General features: G+C 38.0%; 2 protein-coding genes across 3 annotated transcripts in view; one reads left to right on the forward strand and one right to left on the reverse strand.

Annotated features, from left to right (window-relative positions):
* Nucleotides 1-254, reverse strand: part of MFSD8 (major facilitator superfamily domain containing 8) — a 37,739-nt gene extending 37,485 nt beyond the window's left edge. The window contains exon 1 of the mRNA XM_027567316.1: nt 61-254. Within this exon, the coding sequence (XP_027423117.1) occupies nt 61-125 (65 nt within the window). The 5' untranslated portion in view covers nt 126-254. The remainder of the gene's footprint in view (nt 1-60) is intronic.
* A 100-nt stretch (nt 255-354) lies between these two features.
* Nucleotides 355-18,732, forward strand: ABHD18 (abhydrolase domain containing 18). 2 transcript variants are annotated; one of them, XM_027567319.1, is made up of 7 exons: nt 355-655; nt 11,891-11,999; nt 13,995-14,079; nt 15,428-15,528; nt 17,167-17,245; nt 17,575-17,659; nt 18,071-18,732. In XM_027567319.1, exons 2-7 carry the CDS (start codon nt 11,908-11,910, stop codon nt 18,073-18,075), a joined length of 447 nt encoding a protein of 148 aa, XP_027423120.1. In that variant the 5' UTR covers nt 355-655; nt 11,891-11,907; the 3' UTR covers nt 18,076-18,732. The 2 variants fall into 2 exon arrangements, with proteins under 2 accessions (XP_027423120.1, XP_027423121.1); XM_027567320.1 differs by having other exon boundaries at nt 356-592.
* The last annotated feature ends 6 nt before the right edge of the window (nt 18,733-18,738 follow it).

The following is an 18,738-nucleotide window of genomic DNA, read 5'->3' on the forward strand; positions in this document are numbered from 1 at the left end:
AAGGCGCCAGTTCCAACTGCGCAGGAGAGTGAGGGGAGCCTTCCCCCAACATCCGCTCACCTGCTTCCGGGTGTCCTGTCCCCTAAGAGCGGCTCCTGCTCAGAATCGACCCCTAAATTCGCCATAGTTACAGCTCCCACAAGGCTTGGGGCCAACTCTCGCGACAACTCCTGCTCCCTCCCTTTCAGGACGTCCTGAAGCTGTCAAAACAGGCCGGCAAGTGCGCGGGCACGCAAGGCGACCAGAAAGGGCGGAGCGCCCCCGGGTCAGAGGCGGGGTCACGCAGGCGGCGGGGCGGTGCCGAGCGGATGATGGGGGTTAAGGGCGGAGCTTTAAGTCCTCATCCTCCTCTCGAGTCCGAGCCTCTCCGCCTCCAGGGAGGGTTGGGGGCGTGTCCAAACAGCCACTCTGCCCAGAGTTCATCCTCCTCCCTGCACGGCTCTGTCGTCTACCTCTCGCTTCTCAGTTTCTGGGGAGACTGTTGTCACTGCGTTTGGGGCTCAGAAGGACGGCGAGTCCCAGGAGCCTAGGGAGCCGTGGCGCTGGGAGTCTCGGCCAGCTGGACAGCAGGCGTCCGCCAAGCGGCCACTGAGTGAGTAGCTGTTCCAGGCCGCGCTTCCCAAGCCTCTTGCAGCGCTTGCCTACGTGCCAGGAGGCAAGTACCGAGAGCGCAAGGCTTGGCGGGAGACTCGGGGGGTCCCAGCCGGAGTAAGGTGGGCTGGCGGGCTGTCCCTCCGCTTGTGGAAGGTGGAAGTGTCTACGCGCCGTGGTTTTCTTTGCTCGGCTAACTTCAAAGGCACCTTATCCGTGCTGCCTTATTAGGACCTGGAATGGAGATGAGGTCCAGCTGCTCCTCAGATTCGAACCCTTTGCAGCCTGCGTGGACTGGGGGCTTCAGCCTTGCAAGAGGTCACTCAGCAGAGTCTGCTGCTGTAACCTGGGGGTTAGAAAAGACACAGCACCAGTTTGACAATGACCAGCTCTTTTCATCACAAGGAATATGACAATTTTAAGAAGTATGTTATGGGTTGTTTTTGTTTGTTTCAGTAGATCATGGTGCTGTTTCTTTCCTGGCGCTTACATGTTAACATCTTACCCCTACAAGCAGGCCAGTAAGCTAATTGGTAGCAGCAGTCATGTGTGTCACAATTACCTTGTTATTAGCACTAGATACATTCTTATGTGATTTCATCTGATCACAACAGTCCTATGAGATAGGTAAAGCAGACACATTTCTACTTTACAGAGAACTAAGGCCTAGAGAAGTTAATAACTTACCCAGAATCACTCACTGAAAGTGGCAGAGTTGGGACCCAGATTCAATTCTTTTGGTCAATATTTATGAGCACTTATCCTGTGCCAGGCCCTGTACTAGTTAATGTGTTGTATGGTAATATACCACCACTTCTGATCTTTGTCTTGTTTGTGACCTTGTGTGTATCCTGTTAGACACATTCCACTGGTAAACAACTAAACTTGAAATGTGTTTATTAGTTCAGGATTATCTTCTGAATCCAGACCTGACACTGTGTACTGGATTCAGTCTTGCAGATTTGTTTGTAACAATTTACAAAAACATATCGGATTTCTATGACTGGTTCCAAGAAAGTACATGGGTAAAATTAGTATTTTTTGTCATGATGTTGCTTTAATATATCTTTGACTTCTTTTTTAATCTCTGGAGTCTAGCACAGTGTATGGCATATATACATACATATATATATTTGACAAAGGAATTTTTAGCCAATATTGCACCTAGCAGAATGGTTACTAAATAATATATGTTGAATGAATACTTACTGAATTGCTTCATTTCATCCCTTCAACGATCCTCGAAAGTGGAATTGTCTCGAGCATACAAGGAAATTGAAAATATGGAGATTAAGTAATATGTGTAAGTAATTAGCAATAGAACTAGAATCTCATAAACACAGGACTCTTGACTATAAAGCCTGTGCTTTTCAGCACCAGTCTTCCTATGAAAAAAATGTAAAGAAGAATCTTTTCCCATATTTCTCAAAATATTTCAAAATAGATTATCAATTTTTATATAAATGAAATAATTTGCTATTATGTATTAGGCCAGCTGTTATTCCCCTTTTATAGTTTAAGGTGGCTTACTCAAGGTCACACTGCTAGTGGAGGAACCCAGGTCTTCTGACACGGCTGTTTTCCATTGTTGCCTCCAAGTGATGACTTTAGATGGCAGAAGTACATGGAATGAAACAACTGATGAAATGTAAATAAGCTCTGTGAATTGTACCAATTAAAAAAAAAGAAAAAGAACAAATCATTTCTTAGGAAACATACTCAAAGTAAACATTTTTTAAAAATGTTTAAAAACCTAAATATTTCTTTTAAAGCCCGTGGAAAAGTAGAACTAAATTTGAAATTTGATTATTTGCTGAATGTTTCACATAAGCATATGAGACAGTCTGCCTGTTGGATTTCCATAGGTGACTGCTTAGAATAGAATACATAGCAGATAGACAGCTAGACTAGATACCCCTCCAAACAAATAAATAAAGTTGTTTTTTTTACTCTTCTCCAGTCGGAGGAGCCTGTTGGGCTGCCGTCTGTGGGGTCGCACAGAGTCGGACACGACTGACGTGACTTAGCAGCAGCAGTGTAAGGTTAAAAGGAATTAAATTTGTCAAGGTAGGGTAGTAAATTTTAATAGAGGATATCAGGTGTATCTTAACTCCAGTATAAACTGCTACTTAAATTTGTGTTGAAAATAAGTTATTTAAAAATGTAAAAATTAAGTCTAGATTTTTGTGGATTAAAGTTCTTATACATGGTGTTATAATTTCATGTATGCCTTTGAGATATGTGTGTATCACATATCTCCATTATCAACCATTTGAGGATAAATGTCCAGAAACAATTAGGGTTGCATTTAAATGCTTATGTACAGAGTGATAAGAGATGAAAGTACTAGATGGCATAATAGATGTTGAGTGTGATTTAGCAATGGAGCACATTTCTAGGAAAGACTTTTCATTCCTTGGCACTCTGCTAGAACTTCTATTTTTGTTTCACTTTGTTTTTCTTTTTTGTGTTGCCTATGTAAAAGTATAGATGACAATTGTGTCAGTCTGGCTTGATACACACTTTGAAAGTGGGTCCGGTTTCTGCAGAAGCTCACTAATGTCAGTCGAGGGCTTTAAAAAGTATCTGATGTGGCTCCAGATGGTACCTTCTCATGGTAAATGGGAGTTATCTTTACCCTGGGTTTGGATTAAAATCTGTTTATGGTGGCACTGGATAGCAGTTAGCCCTGCTTGGAAAAACCTACAAGTTTAGAGCATCCCAGAAAACTTGGTCTTTTATATTGTTCTTAGTGATGAAATGGGGTTTAAGATCTTGAAGAAGGAAATGGCAAATCACTCTATTTTTGCCAGAGAACCTTGCTGGCAGGCTACAGCCCACAGGGTCGCAAAGAGTCCGACACCACTTAACAACTGAGCTTTTAGTGTAACCCCAGAGTCCCAGAGGGCTTCTGGGAAGAACCCGCCTGCCTAATGCAGGCGATATAAGAGACTAGGGTTCGATCCCTGGGTCAAGAAGATCCTTTGGAGGAGGAAATGGCAACCCACTCCAATATTCTTGCCTGGAGAATTCCATGGACAGAGGAATCTGGCAGGCTACAGTCCATGGGATTGCAAAAGAGTTGGACACTTTGAACTTAGCTACTAAACGGCAACAACAATAAATATAGTACTTTACAAAATATTTGAAGAGTTCACTTTTCTCAGGTTCATTTCCATTCTTTGGGGGTCTCCCTGGTGGCTCAGATGGTAAAGAATCTGCCTGCAATGACAGAGACCCGAGTTAAATCTCTGAGTAGGGAAGATCCCCTGGAGAAGGGAGTGTCTACCCACTCCAGTGTTCTTACCTGAAGTGGATAAAGGAATCTGGCAGCCTATAGTCCATGGGGTCGCAAAGAGTTGGACACCACTGAGTGACTAACACTTTCACTTTCACTTTTTCCTGTTCTTTGGCAACTTTCTACCTTTTCTTTTTTTTTTTTGGCCATGCTGTGTGGCATGCATTATCCTGATTCCCTGACCAGGGGTGGAACCCATGTCCCCTGCATTGGAATCACGGAATCTTAACCACTGGACCATCAGGGAAGTCCCTGCAACTTTCTACTTTTGTGTGTTTGTTTTAGCTTGTTTATCTGTTACCAACTCAGAAGAATATGATGTAGAAAAACGGGTTGTCTCACATACTTTTGTTACTGTAAAACACAAGTGTTGGGATTTTGTTCTTTTTTACACTAACTTGGAATTTGCATATTGCTGTTGATGGTATGGATGTAACAGGAAGATAATGGACCATCCTCCCCCATTTTTTTCCTGCCACTGTAAAGAAAGTAAGTAGTCTAAAATACTTGCAGAAAATTATGAAGTCCTGTGTTGTAATGACATGCCATTGTTCTCCTACAGTGTGATAAATGTACAGAAAAATGTATCAATACTATTTTTTTAACAATTCCAGAAAGATGAAAGAATAAAATAATTAAAATTATCATTTATCACTCAGTATTGTCTTTTCTTTATGCTAGAGTTGCATATCTTAATATATAGAGTTGGTCTCTTAAGCAACCCCATGGACTGTACAATCCATGGAATTCTCCAGGCCAGAATAGTGGAGTGGGTAGCCTTTCCCTTCCCCAAGGGATCTTCCCAACCCAGGGATTGAACCCAGTTCTTTGCATTGCAGGTGAATTCTTTACCAGCTTAGCTACAAGGGAAGCCCTTATTTGAAATATGGAACACTAACTCAGAATTTTGCTATTTGGTTAAAGAATAAACTGTTCCATTTGCTTGACCAGCTTTTTTTTTTTTTTCTTTACAGGGTAAATGTCAATATGTGTAGTCTTTGATCCCAATTCCTGGGGTGGAGCTCCTAAAACTCTTGGAATTCCCTGAATGATAGGAGTGTCTTTATGCTAATGAGGTGACTCAAGGTGGGGCCCTAGATAGAGTCAGGATAATTTCTGCCTGGACACCAGAAAGACCAACTATTTGATTAGAGGGCTGACTTCGGGCCAGCCTGACCTCCAAGAGAAGTAAGGAGCCAGAGATGCACTGAATCACATTGCTAAGGATCCAATCAATCATGAAGACCCCGATGATGACTCTACAGACACTGAGGCATGGCAGAGCTTCTTGGTTAATGAACCTGTGTTGGAGAATGATGCACACTGACTCTGGAATAAAAGAAAATGGAAACTTCACACTCCCTCTTATGACTTGCCTCAATTGTCTCTTCATGGGGCTGTTGCTAAGTTGTATCCCTTATTAAGAAGCTAGAAGAAGAATAGTATAGTGGTTTAAGTAGTTCTTTTGAGTTGTTCCGGCAAATTATTAACCCAAGTGGTCACAGGAACTCCCTGTAGCCAAGTCAGTTAAAAATGTGGTTGGCATTGGAAGCAATGGCATCTGGAGGACTGAACCTTTAACTGGTGGGAACTGCACTAACTCCTGTGGTGTTAATCTGTGGGTGATTAATATCAGAGTTGAGCTGAGTATACCCAGCTGGGGTAGACCAAATAGTTGGTCTTTCTGGTGTCCAGGCAGAAATTATCCTGACTCTATCTAGGGCCTCACCTTGAGTCACCTCATTAGCATAAAGACACTCCTATCATTCAGGGAATTCTAAAAGTTTTAGGAGCTCCACCCCAGGAACTGGGATCAAAGACTACACATATTGACATTTACCCTGTAAAGAAAAAAAAAAAAAAGCTGATCAAGCAATTTAAACATAAACTTTATATACTTACTTGATTTTAATAATTGCACTAAATTAGAAAATATATATGATGAGGACAACATTTTAGAAGCCAGTTTACCTTTTATAATTTGTTTAGTGAGTAAAAAACAAAATGTTATAAAAAAAAATACTAAGATGCAATGGTCTTTATTTTGCTTTGAGGGATTTTGTTTGTTTCTCTGGGCAGGTGTTCTTGAGTGAATGGAAATATATAAATGTGATTTAGAAAAACTTTCAAGAGCTTACTTGCTTATAGACAGATGTTTATTCAGATCTATGCAATTTGTGTGTTTTCCTGTTGGTGGTACAGTGAGAAGATGGTGATTGTCACCTCTGGCATTGAGAGCCATAAGGGTGTCAGCCCAGTCATTTTACTCAAAGCCTGAGATGTACAATTGGTCCTGTTTACTTCTTTGGGTAGTCCCCTCCCTTTGAGTGGGCAGGACTGTATAAGACTTTATCTTGTCAGCACACTCACTCTCACTGTCCTGTTGGCCTTAAAGAAGTAGACTTTTGTGAACTTGCTATGAAGAGAGCCATGTGGTAGGGAGCTGTGAGTAGTCCGTAGCAGCTGAGGCTGGCCTCTAGCTGAGCAAAATAATGAAGCTGAAATGAATTTTGTTAACAACCTGAGTGAACTTAAAACCGGTTCTTCTCCATTCAAATGAGAATGAGAATGCAGCTTCCAAATGAGAATGCAGCTCAGCCAACAACCTTCATAAGAGTTACATGATACCCTGATGCAGAAACCCAAGTAGCCTGTGTTCTTGGAACTAATCCTCAAGACAGGGGAAGTGAGAAGACAGAGGGTGGGGGCAGAGGGAGGGGAGGGACCAACTTGATTCAGAAGATTTGTTTCTCAGATTCTTTTATTTAAAGGTCTTAGTGAAGTCTTCAAATATTTAAATTACACAGTAGTGTTTTTTAAAGAGAATAGTAAGAGCCTTGAGTTCTGTTCTAGGGTCAATAGAATTACTTACAAATGAATTATTTCTGCTTACTGAGAAAGTTGTTAAGAGGGAAATTGTCAGTTTACTTCCTCTGAAAAATTTTGAAGAGAAACTATCAAATCAAATCAACTCCAACTTCTAAAATGGTTTCATATTTTTATGGTAAAATACACATTACATAAAATTCACCTACATAGCCATTTTAATTGTATGCTTCAGTGGTATTAGGTGCAACTGTCACCACCATCCATCTGTAGAATTCTCAGTGTGCAAAACTGAAACTGTACACCCATCACCCTCCTCCATTTCCCCTTCCCCTCAGCCCTTGATAACCACCACTCTGCTTTCCATGTATGAATCTGGCTGCTCTAGGTATCTCATAAATGTAGCATCATATAGTGTAACATTTGTTAGAATTTTACTCCTTTTTTAAGGCTGAATAATACGTCATTGTGTGTATATTTCCGGCTTCCCTGGTAGCTCAGCTGACACAGAATTTGCCTGCAAGGCAGGACACCCCCATTCGATTCCTGGGTCAGGAAGATCCCCTAGAGAAGGGATAGGCTACCCACTCCAGTATTTTTGGGCTTCCCTGCTGGCTGCATGATAAGGAATCTGCCTGCAATGTGGGAAACCTGAGTTCAATCCTTGGGTTGGGAAGATCCCCTGGAGGAGGGCATGGCAACCCTCTCCAGTATTCTTGACTGGAGAATCCCCGTGGAGAGAGGAGCCTGGCGAGCTACAGTCCATGGGGTCGCAAAGAGGTGGACACAACTAAGCAAGTAAGCACAGCACATGTATATATACATACAATGTATACACGACATTTTGCCTTGCTTCCACTTTTTACAGCTACCAAATTCTAAATTTTAAGACAGAATATGGCTAATTGAAATTATTTTAGATAGAATACAAATTTTAGGTCTACCTTCTGACATAATGCCTGGCAGCTCAGTAAAGAATCTGCCTGCAATGTGGGAGACCTGGGTTTGATCCCAGAGTCAGGAATATCCCTTGGAGTAGGGAATAGCTACCCACTCCAGTATACTTGCCTGGAGAATTCCATGGACAGAGGAGCCTGACAGGCTACAGTCCATGGGGTTGCTACAGTCCATACAACTGAGCAACTAACACTTTCAATTTTCTGACATAATGAATTCTCTTAAAATCAATATCTGTATTTTATTTATGCAATTTTAGTTTATCTTTGCATTTTTGACAGTGTTGTGATATTCATGACATACCTATGATTTATTTGATTTTCTAGCTCAAGAGTAAGCAAATTATGGCCTATGGGCAAACCTGCCAGTTTTTGTATGGTCTACAAGCTAAGAATAATTTTTACAGATGTGTTAGTACTCAGTTTGATGATAGGGGTACCAACTATGAACCCCCATTAAGCAAAATCCCAAGTGACCTCTGATAAGAAAAAGGAATTTAACATTAAAAAAATTGAATTTTATATTTACTGCAGTGTTTTAGGGAGTTCTTTTGGATATGGTGCAATGGGTTGGTTTGATTATATAAACATTGAAGAAAACATGTGGAATGCATAAAAAACTAATTTTTAAAATTAGTGGAATGGTGAAAGCTTTTTGCTATGAATCTGATAGGTAAAGACTTCAAATCCAATCTCTATAGAAAATTATTATGAATCTTTAAAGTCAACAATCAGTCTCCACTAGATAAATGTTAATAATAGCATGACGTATTTCCTGCTCATTTGAGATCCTATTCTTTGGACCCTCAGTGTTATTTCAGCAAGTCACACTTTTTCACATCTTCCCTTTAGTGTTTGCATATCTTCTATCTGCCTGACTAATCTCCCTGAAGACTCAGTTAAAACATTGATTTTTATTTATAACCTTTCCTTCTTTTTTCTAACTGCTTTTAACTATAAGCATCTATATAAAATATAGGTTGTTCATTTTATGAAAATAAATCAGTTATACTTAGGATTTCTACTTTTATACTTCAGTTTATTTAAAAAGTTACAGAAACAGCAACAACAAATTGAGTGAACTCCTAACTACTTGGGAAAGTCTCCAAGCTTTGCCTTTCTACACCATCTCTGCAGCCTCTGCGAATGTTCAAATGACGTTGCCTTTCATCACAGCTCTTTGCTAGTACATCACATCTGGTTATTCATACTTCATAGGACGATTCTTATCGTATGCAGACTTTGACTTCACTAGGTGACAGCAAAAGATTTTTCAGCAAACTATGTATTAATGTCAGAATACCACGTAGTTGTAAAACATGTAAAACATGTTCTACTTGTAAAACATGTAGAAATGGGTAATTGAGGAAAGCTTGAAAATAGTATATAATTTCGTTCAGTTCAGTTCAGTCGCTCAGTTGTGTCCGACTCTTTGCCACCCAGTGAATCGCAGCACGCCCAGGCCTCCCTGTCCGTCACCAACTCCCGGATCCACCCAAACTCATGTCCATCGAGTCAGTGATGCCATCAAGCCATCTCATCCTCTGTCGTCCCCTTCTCCTCCTGCCCCCAATCCCTGCCAGCATCAGGGTCTTTTCCAATGAGTCAACTCTTCTCATAAGGTAGCTAAAGTATTGGACTTTCAGCTTCACCATCAGTCCTTCCAATCAACACCCAGGACTGATCTCTTTAGGATGGACTGGTTGGATCTCCTTGCAGTCCAAGGGACTCTCAAGAGTCTTCTCCAACACCACAGTTTAAAAGCATCAATTCTTCGGCTCTCAGCTTTCTTCACAGTCCAACTCTCACATCCATCCGTGACCACTAGACAGACCTTTGTTGGCAAAGTAATGTCTCTGCTTTTGAATATGCTATCTAGGTTGGTCATAACTTTCCTTCCAAGGAGTAAGCGTCTTTTAATTTCATGGCTACAGTCACCATTTGTAGTGATTTTGGAGCCTCAAAAAATAAAGTCTGACACTGTTTCCACTGTTTCCCCATCTATTTCCCATGAAGTGATGGGGCCAGATGCCATGATCTTCGTTTTCTGAATGTTGAGCTTTAAGCCAGCTTTTTCACTCTCCTCTTTCACTTTGATCAAGAGGCTTTTGAGTTCCTCTTCACTTTCTGCCATAAGGGTGGTGTCATCTGCATATCTGAGGTTATTGATATTTCTCCTGGCAATCTTGATTCCAGCTTGTGCTTCTTCCAGCCCAGCATTTCTCATGATATACTCTGCATATAAGTTAAATAAGCAGGGTAACAGTACACAGCCTTGACAGACTCCTTTTCCTACTTGGAACCAGTCTGTTGTTCCATGTCCAGTTCTAAAAATCTTTCAGTCAGAAAATGTTATTTAAAAAAAAAAAGAGAGAGAAAATGTTATTTAAGAGGTTGGTGCATTAAGGTAAGGAAATTCTTAAGTTTTTTTGTCCCACAAGATTCAGCTGAAACTAAAGTTGTTAAGTTTAAGTAATAACACACAAAGGCTTTAGCCACTGCCACAAAAACTAGTAACAGGAGTTCCCCTCTCTGATTAACAATGCAAACCAGTTGAGTAGAAAATTATTAACAGATAATGTCAACATTATTGACATTTCTCCCTTGTTAACATTAAATTTTGACTGTATTTAAAATATTGACTATACTTTTGTAAAGTAGTAAAAGAAAGCCGAAAATGTATTTTATCATCATCTGTAGGTATTCTAGGAAGCTGATGTCATTCAGTTCTGGATTAACTTTTAAAGTGACTATTGAAAATTCTTAGAATGTTTTAGGAAATGTTTAAAAAAATCTTTTTCAGAGGAAGTGGCAAATAAATGAGTACATAAGGATTCTTCAAATTGATTTTTGCTTTCATCCTCTTTAAATGGAATTGATTTTCCTCCTATAAACTATCATAAATTATAGAAGTCCTATATGATTAGTATTTGATAGATTTGCTCCTTCAGTACATTGATATACTAACATGGCCACAATAATATGATAATATCTTAATACAATAATGGTGATAGAAGTTTTGAATGGAATTCTAGTGAAATTTCTTCACAATAATAAACGTTTTTGCTGGTCCAGTCATAAAAATAATAAAGTGCTAGTGCAGTTGATGGTGGATTAGATTGTACACTTAATGCAAAGAAGAGCACTAAAATGAACTTGTTTGTTACAAATCAAAGAGTAAAAATATAAGATGTAAATGGTGGTTCCCCCAACATTCAGAGTAATAATAGGTAAGTACTTATGAAACCTCACTGATTGAACTTTTAGTTTCCATTATCCATTTTTCTAAGTAGAATAAACCCTGAACCTGAATCAGGTTTTGCCTGCAAATCAAAACTGCACCATTCTATTTGAAAAGACTGAGGCAGATATTTTTTTAAAAGCTTCAGAACTATTTGGGAAAGACAGATAAGTGGTACAGAAGAGGTCACACTGATTAATTATGACTTTTCATGCACTGTAGTACAGAAGAGTAGTTAGATCTTTAGTCATGCGTTAGTCAGGTCTGTCTCCCACTTGTTGCGTGACCTTAATCACCTATCCTCTCCTTGTCTTGGGGTACTATATCTTTCTTCATAAAAATGTTGGAAGGTTTAAACAAGAACTTGTGTGTGTGTGTGTGTGTGTGTGTGTAGTTTTTAAATGGTGACTGGCAGATAAAACAGTATTACATATTAGCCACTCCTATTGTTATCAACAGATATTGAGTATTTGCTGTCAGTCACTGTGCTGAGAATGGGAAGGTGCTGCCTTAGAGAATTCAGTTTACTGATGCTCAGAGCTCTACTTCATCTTCTCTACTTTTGTCCTAGTTCTTTTTTCCTGTATCTTGTATCTTATTCCCAAGAGAATAAATTCAAGGTTCTAGTTTAATCTCATTATTTCATTGTCCCCCAGTCTTATTGGTATATAATGTTATATTTAAGTATACAACACAATGAGTTGATATATGTATATATTGTGATGCATTTACCACAAGTTTAGATAACATCCATCAGTCTGTAACCAGAGTTACAATTTTTTTTTTCCTATAAGATAAGTCACAGGGATGTAATGTACAGCATAGTAACTATTGTTAACAATACTGTGTTGTATATTGGAAAGTTGCTAAGAGTAGATCAATCTTTACTTTGTACCTAATATGTAAAGAGAGAGTTAGAAAATTGACCTGCTGAGTAAAATAAAATATTTCAAGGTCGTTTAAATGTTTGTTTTGTAGATGTTTGTTTGCTACTGATGGGTGTGAGCAAGTTAGATATTCTATACCGGAGACTACTCCTTACAAAACTTTTTATCAGAGGATGGGGAAGGCCAGAGGATCTCAAAAGGTAAGCAGTTTCTCTGCATGCTTGCTCCAAGTTCGTTGTTTTAGTAAACATTTAAAATTTCATTTCAGTTTTTAAAAAAGCCTTTTTCTATAAATATAAAGTGATTGGTAAGTTAAGCATTAACTATTAAATAAAAAAAGAAATTATTTTCTCTCTTGTCTAATTATTGCTGTTAAGTTTTAACTCACATAATCATAAATTGAACTATTTTTAAAGTAATTCAGACTTAAAGAGCTCTCAGACATAGATTTTTAACTTTGGTAATTATTGCTTACTTTTCATACTGTTCATGGGGTTCTCAAGGCAAGAATACTGAAGTGGTTTGCCATTCCCTTCTCCACTGGACCACATTCTGTCAGATCTCTCCACCATGACCCGCCCGTCTTGGGTTGCCCCACGGGCATGGCATAGTTTCATTGAGTTAGACAAGGCTGTGGTCCTAGTGTGATTAGACTGACTAGTTTTCTGTGAGTATGGTTTCAGTGTGTTTGCCCTCTGATGCCCTCTTGCAACACCTACCGTCTTACTTGGGTTTCTCTTACCTTGGGTGTCGGGTATCACTTCATGGCTGTTCCAGCAAAGGGCAGCCATTGCTCCTTACCTTGGACGAGGGGTATCTCCTCACTGCCGCCCTTCCTGACCTTCAACGTAGGATAGCTCCTCTAGGCCCTCCTGCGCCCGCAAAGATATTAGAAGACTTCACCAAATCGCAACTGGTTTAGTTTTCCTGTGCACCCCGTCACCCTGTTTATTTAACTTATATGCAGAGTCCATCATGAGAAACGCTGGACTGGAAGAAACACAAGCTGGAACCAAGATTGCCAGGAGAAATATCAATAACCTCAGATATGCAGATGACACCACCCTTATGGCAGAAAGTGAAGAGGAACTCAAAAGCCTCTTGATGAAAGTGAAAGAGGAGAGTGAAAAAGTTGGCTTAAAGCTCAACATTCAGAAAACGAAGATCATGGCATCCGGTCCCATCACTTCATGGGAAATAGATGGGGAAACAGTGGAAACAGTGTCAGACTTTATTTTTCTGGGCTCCAAAATCACTACAGATGGTGACTGCAGCCATGAAATTAAAAGACGCTTACTCCTTGGAAGGAAAGTTATGACCAACCTAGATAGCATATTCAAAAGCAGAGACATTACTTTGCCAATAAAGGTTCGTCTAGTCAAGGCTATGGTTTTTCCTGTGGTCATGTATGGATGTGAGAGTTGGACTGTGAAGACGGCTGAGCGCTGAAGAATTGATGCTTTTGAACTGTGGTGTTGGAGAAGACTCTTGAGAGTCCCTTGGACTGCAAGGAGATCCAACCAATCCATTCTGAAGGAGATCAGCCCTGGGATTTCTTTGGAAGGAATGATGCTAAAGCTGAAACTCCAGTACTTTGGCCACCTCATGCGAAGAGTTGACTCATTGGAAAAGACTCTGATGCTGGGAGGGACTGGGGGCAGGAGGAGAAGGGGACGACAGAGGATGAAATGGCTGGATGGCATCACTGACTCGATGGACGTGAGTCTGAGTGAACTCCGGGAGTTGGTGATGGACAGGGAGGCCTGGCGTGCCGCGATTCATGGGGTCACAAAGAGTCGGACACGACTGAGCGACTGATCTGATCTGATCTGAATTATTGCTTAGAGTTTTCAAGGACTGAACTTTCTTGAATAACTTGAATTTGTGATGACTATAAAACTGTGATATACTATATAGCTCATGGAAACATTTGGATTTCTGAAAATTCAGAATTTGCAACTTTAATTTTGAGGCTTGCATATGTTAATTACTTTCAGAACAATGATATTTCTCATGTTTTTTCTGAAACAAAATTTCAGTCTTGAAAAAAACCAAAGCCTAGTTTTTTGTTTAATTATTAAAATTAAATTTTAATACAGTTTGTAAACTGGACTTGCTAATTTTTAGTTACTTTTCAACAGTCTCAATATAATGGGAATAATGAATTTTTCCCTTTTCCTCCCTTCCCATAATAGACTCTTTGAATTCAGAAAGATTATTGGAAATCGAGAAAGATGTCAGAATCTGGTTTCAAGTGATTATCCAGTGTACATCGATAAGGTATTCAAATGAAAGAAATGCAATTATAGAAATTCAGGTTTTATATAACTGTGGCAAGAGTGGGCTGAATGTTGGAGTATAATAACAGTGAATTCTAAAACAATGAGTACAGTATAGATTTTTTTCATTTAATATTTTTTTAAATGTTATTATTGTATATATTCTAACTGAATGCTTACAATAACTATCTGCATGTTTATATATAGGAGCATATTTTTAACACTTAGATAAATACAAGAAAATATTTAGGGCTGGATCTTTTTGAACCTCATCTTTTATCTTTAGGCTCAAGAAAGTTAAAGTAAATTATTCAACATTTCAGAAGAATTACAAATAATACAGGGAAGTACTCTAGTTAGAGAATCAGCACATGAGAAGTTGTTAGCCAAACAATTGTTATATAACATCAGGGAATTCTTATGGGATACAGTTAATTGCTGAGAGAAGGGTAGAAAGAAAATGCTATAAAATTAGAGAATATGAGAACATGTTTTTGAAATAGTTTTGTTTTTAAGCAGCCATGTTTTTTTGTAAAATATTTCTAGGTTTATGTAATTGGATATTTAGTGTTGTTGGGGAGGAGCTGCAAATGGTTAAACTTCATATCCTTCACTGCCATCAACCAAAATAACTCCACTTTCATCTCTTTTGTATATTGGATAAAAGACTTTCACTGCTAAACACAGAATCTTGTAAATTGGAAATCCCTCCTCTATACCATATAGCAGTTCCTTATATCTTCTGGATTTAGAACATTTCTCCCTCAAACGTGGCTAAATATTTCCATTTTCTCTATTTTCTTCTACTAAAGACTCATGCTGCTGCTACTGCTAAGTCGCTTCAGTCGTATCCGACTCTGTGCGACCCCAGAGACGGCAGCCCACCAGGTTCCCCTGTCCCTGGGATTCTCCAGGCAAGAACACTGGAGTGGGTTGCCATTTCCTTCTCCAATGAGAAGAAAGACTCATAGGCTTAAACAAATTTAAAACATACCACATAAAGATCAGAACTCTAACTCCGGGCACTTTTTACCCCCTATTTCCATTTTCCTCCCTAGGAGGAATTACTGTTAGGATTTTAGAATGCTTTCTTGAAGATATCCTTCTTCTCCCCCAACCTTATCTCACTCTCACTCTCAGTGTTCAAACATTGAGAAATAATTCAAATACAGAAAAATCACCCTTTTAAAATGTACAATTCAGTGTAGTTTTTTATTATATTCCAAAATGTGCAGCTATCCCTGTCTAATTCCAGAACAGATAAATAGAACTTTTAAATAGAAAAACATCTATGATAGACTGAGATATCTTCATCCTTGTGTATACAACTTGGTTTTGCTTTTTCTTAGATTGAAGAGCAATCAGACTGTAAGATCCTAGATGGACACTTTGTTTCCCCCATGGCCCATTATGTGCCTGATATCATGCCAGTTGAATCTGTTATTGCTAGGTAAGAATTTTTATTTAGAAAGTTACAGTAGTAGGTTGTTTATGTTGATGTATGCAATTAATATCAATGTCATTATTTCAAATTACTTTTTAATTACAATAATTATTCAGTATTTTTCCATTAAAATATGGAGGGAGAGTAAAAGTTTAAAGTTTAGTATACATTTGAACTTAAACTGTTACCAGCATAATCTTCAATATATCAAGAAGCAGTACAGTGCTGGGAATACTAAAAGAAGCAGTCATTGTGCTTAGTCACTTAGTCGTGTCCAACTCTTTTCAAACCCATGGAGGAGCCCACCAGGGGATGTCCTCCTCCAGGGCATCTTCCTAACCCAGGGATCAAACCCAGATCTCCCATATTGAAGGCAGACTCTTTACCAACTGAGCCACCAGGGAAGCCCAAAATGAAGCAGAACTGTTAACATTGGTAGTTTTGACTATGCGATAGAAAATTAAGAGTTAGTTTGCATGAGCATAGACTAGAAATAATCATTAAACCATCCTAAATTTACTTGTCTGTATTCTATTTAACAATTTATTTACAGTAGGTAGGACTTCCCTGATGACTCAGCAGTTAAAGAATCTGCCTGCAGTACAAGAGACACAAGAGGCTCGGGTTTGATCCCTAGGTCAGGAAGATCACCTGGAGAAGGAAATGGCAACCCACTCCAGTATTCTTGCCTGAAGATTCCTGTGGACAGAGGACACAGTCCAAAGGGTCGCATAGAGTCAGACATGACTGAGTGACTAAGCACATACAAGTAGTGGTGTTTTCCCTTGCCCAGGCAAAGTAAGCTCAGAATTCAGGTTTATATTGCCCAAGACTGCAACCATCTGAGGTCAAACCTTGAGCTGACAGAATGCAGAATTCTACTATGATAATTATTCCAGAATGTCAACTGCTAAGAAAACTGAAGAGAAAAATAAATCAGTTTGGGAAGATAAAATTCTGAAAATGGATAGTGGTAGGGGTTGCTCAACAATGTAAATGTACTTAATGTCACTGAACTGTACAATTAAAAATGGTAAATTTTATCTGTATATATCTTACTACAATGGCTAAAGTCATATAGGAAAAAACATTATAGAGGAGACCAAATACTATAATAAGAAGACGACAAATAGATATTTGCTGCAGGGGCGTGGTTTGCTTTTACCGTCAAACATAAAAGTTTTAATAAATCCTGTCATACACTCCAAATTGAAAAAAAGATAACCATGAACTATTTTGTTGATACATCAACAGCTTGTACAGCCAAGCATTATTCCTGCAAGGAGAAAAAGTAGACCTGTCTAAAGAATTGCTTTTCTAGGACTTAATTATATTTGTTGATGTCTTTACAAAATGAGAAAATTTCATTTTGCATATATAAAGTTGTGGTATTGAATAAGGTGAAAATGACTATGCTAAATTCTGTGCTTATAATTAAATATTTTAACACTGTAATACAAAGCAAATTTACAATATCTTTCTTGCCATTGGGCAAACAGTAGTTTAATCAGTCACTTACAATATAAATGTCAAAATTCTAAATGATTTTTTCTCCCAAAAAATTTAATTATGGAACTTTAAAGAATTCAAAGTATGTATTTAAAACCTTTTAGTTTCACTGATGTGCCGTCTTATTTTAAATAGGTTCCAATTTATTGTGCCTAAAGAGTGGAACAGCAAATACAGACCTGTATGCATTCATCTTGCTGGAACAGGAGATCATGTAAGACTTTATTATGACACCCACCTACTCTCCTTAATAGATGTGTTTATTATATTTTAAAATTTGATTTATTTATTTTATGTTTGAATATAGTTTATTTACAATGTTGTCTTAGTTTCAGGTGTACAGCAAAGTCATTCAGTTATACATGTACATATATCCATTCTTTTTCAGATTCTTTTCCCTTATAGGTTATTACAAAATATTTAGTAGAGTTCCCTGTGCTACTTGTCCTTAATTTTCTATTTTTATATGTAGTTGTATATGTTAATCTCAAACTTCTAATTTACTTACTGTATTCTTAAGTAAGTCATCTTTCCTTTCCTTAGCATTACTGGAGACGACGAACACTAATGGCTCGTCCTATGATTAAAGAAGCCCGAATGGCCTCTTTGCTGTTAGAAAACCCTTATTATATCCTTTTATAATACCTTGAAATCTTTTATTTATTTATTTATAGATTTAGTTATCAAAAGGCATGATAGATACTATCCAGCTTTTCTACAGCAGTGAAATTTGTCAGTTCAGAAAATGCTTAAGAAGTAAGAAGCAAGAATGAAAAGAAGTGAAAAATTGTTTCATATCTTTTTTTTTGTTTGTTTCATACCTTTTTAAAAGGCAATTTATAGATTTTATTTCTATTGTATAATAAAGATAAACTGCCCTTCTGGTTCCTTTGAGTTTTATATGGGAAGTAAGTGTTTGACTTACAAAGGAAGCTCATATTTTATTTTATTTTTTTTTTTTTTGGAAGCTCATATTTTAAATGCATTTACATTTAAATATCAGTTGAGGTTTAGAAATAGTTCTTAACTTAAATTTCAACATGACATCAGACTATTCCCAGAAGAAGGAAGGAAACTGATGCACAGATATAAAGAAATGTTCAGCATTGGTGGTAATAACAGAAATGTAAAGTTAAAGCAGCAATTACAAAAAATTTTTAAAAATAAAACACGGTAGCCATGAGGCTGTTGTGAAATGGGCACTTTCATTACTGATGACTGTTCAACCTTTTGAAAGCATTTTTACCATATGCATTGTGAGCCTTTAAAAATCTCACATCCCTTGACAGAGTCATATTAATTCTGGGACGTTTACTCTAAAGATAAAACCACTGGAAATAAATTAAATGTCTAATAGTAGAAAAATGGTTAATTAAATTGTGGTTTATAACATTGGAATGTTGTATGATTGGTTATTTTATGTTTGTTACTTTTTGCCATTTACTACCTGTATAACCTTGAACCTTTTAGTGCCTCAACTTTTCCTTCATAAATGGGAATAATCTCTTAGGTTATTTAAAGTCTTAAATGATTATTCCTTTCTAGAACAGTGCCTGGCAAATAACAGTCATTCAGTAGATTTTAGCAAGTTATTATTAAAAGTTTACAATAATGAATGAAAAGTATTTTTAATGCAAAAATAATGTATAAAACTATGATATGACATAGGTATAAAAAAACCTAGAACAGTAAGTTCATTTAAAAAAA

Source organism: Bos indicus x Bos taurus, chromosome 17, assembly GCF_003369695.1.
Source record: "Bos indicus x Bos taurus breed Angus x Brahman F1 hybrid chromosome 17, Bos_hybrid_MaternalHap_v2.0, whole genome shotgun sequence".
In the NCBI taxonomy this organism is placed as follows: Eukaryota; Metazoa; Chordata; class Mammalia; order Artiodactyla; family Bovidae; genus Bos; species Bos indicus x Bos taurus.

Bases quoted from the DNA above. Each gene is read 5' to 3' on its own strand.
- ABHD18 (XM_027567319.1), top strand. From the start codon at position 11,908: ATGGGTGTGAGCAAGTTAGATATTCTATACCGGAGACTACTCCTTACA. The intron at 12,000-13,994 runs GTAAGCAGTTTC...TTCCCATAATAG, and splicing joins AGGCCAGAGGATCTCAAAAG to ACTCTTTGAATTCAGAAAGA. The intron at 14,080-15,427 runs GTATTCAAATGA...GCTTTTTCTTAG, and splicing joins ATCCAGTGTACATCGATAAG to ATTGAAGAGCAATCAGACTG.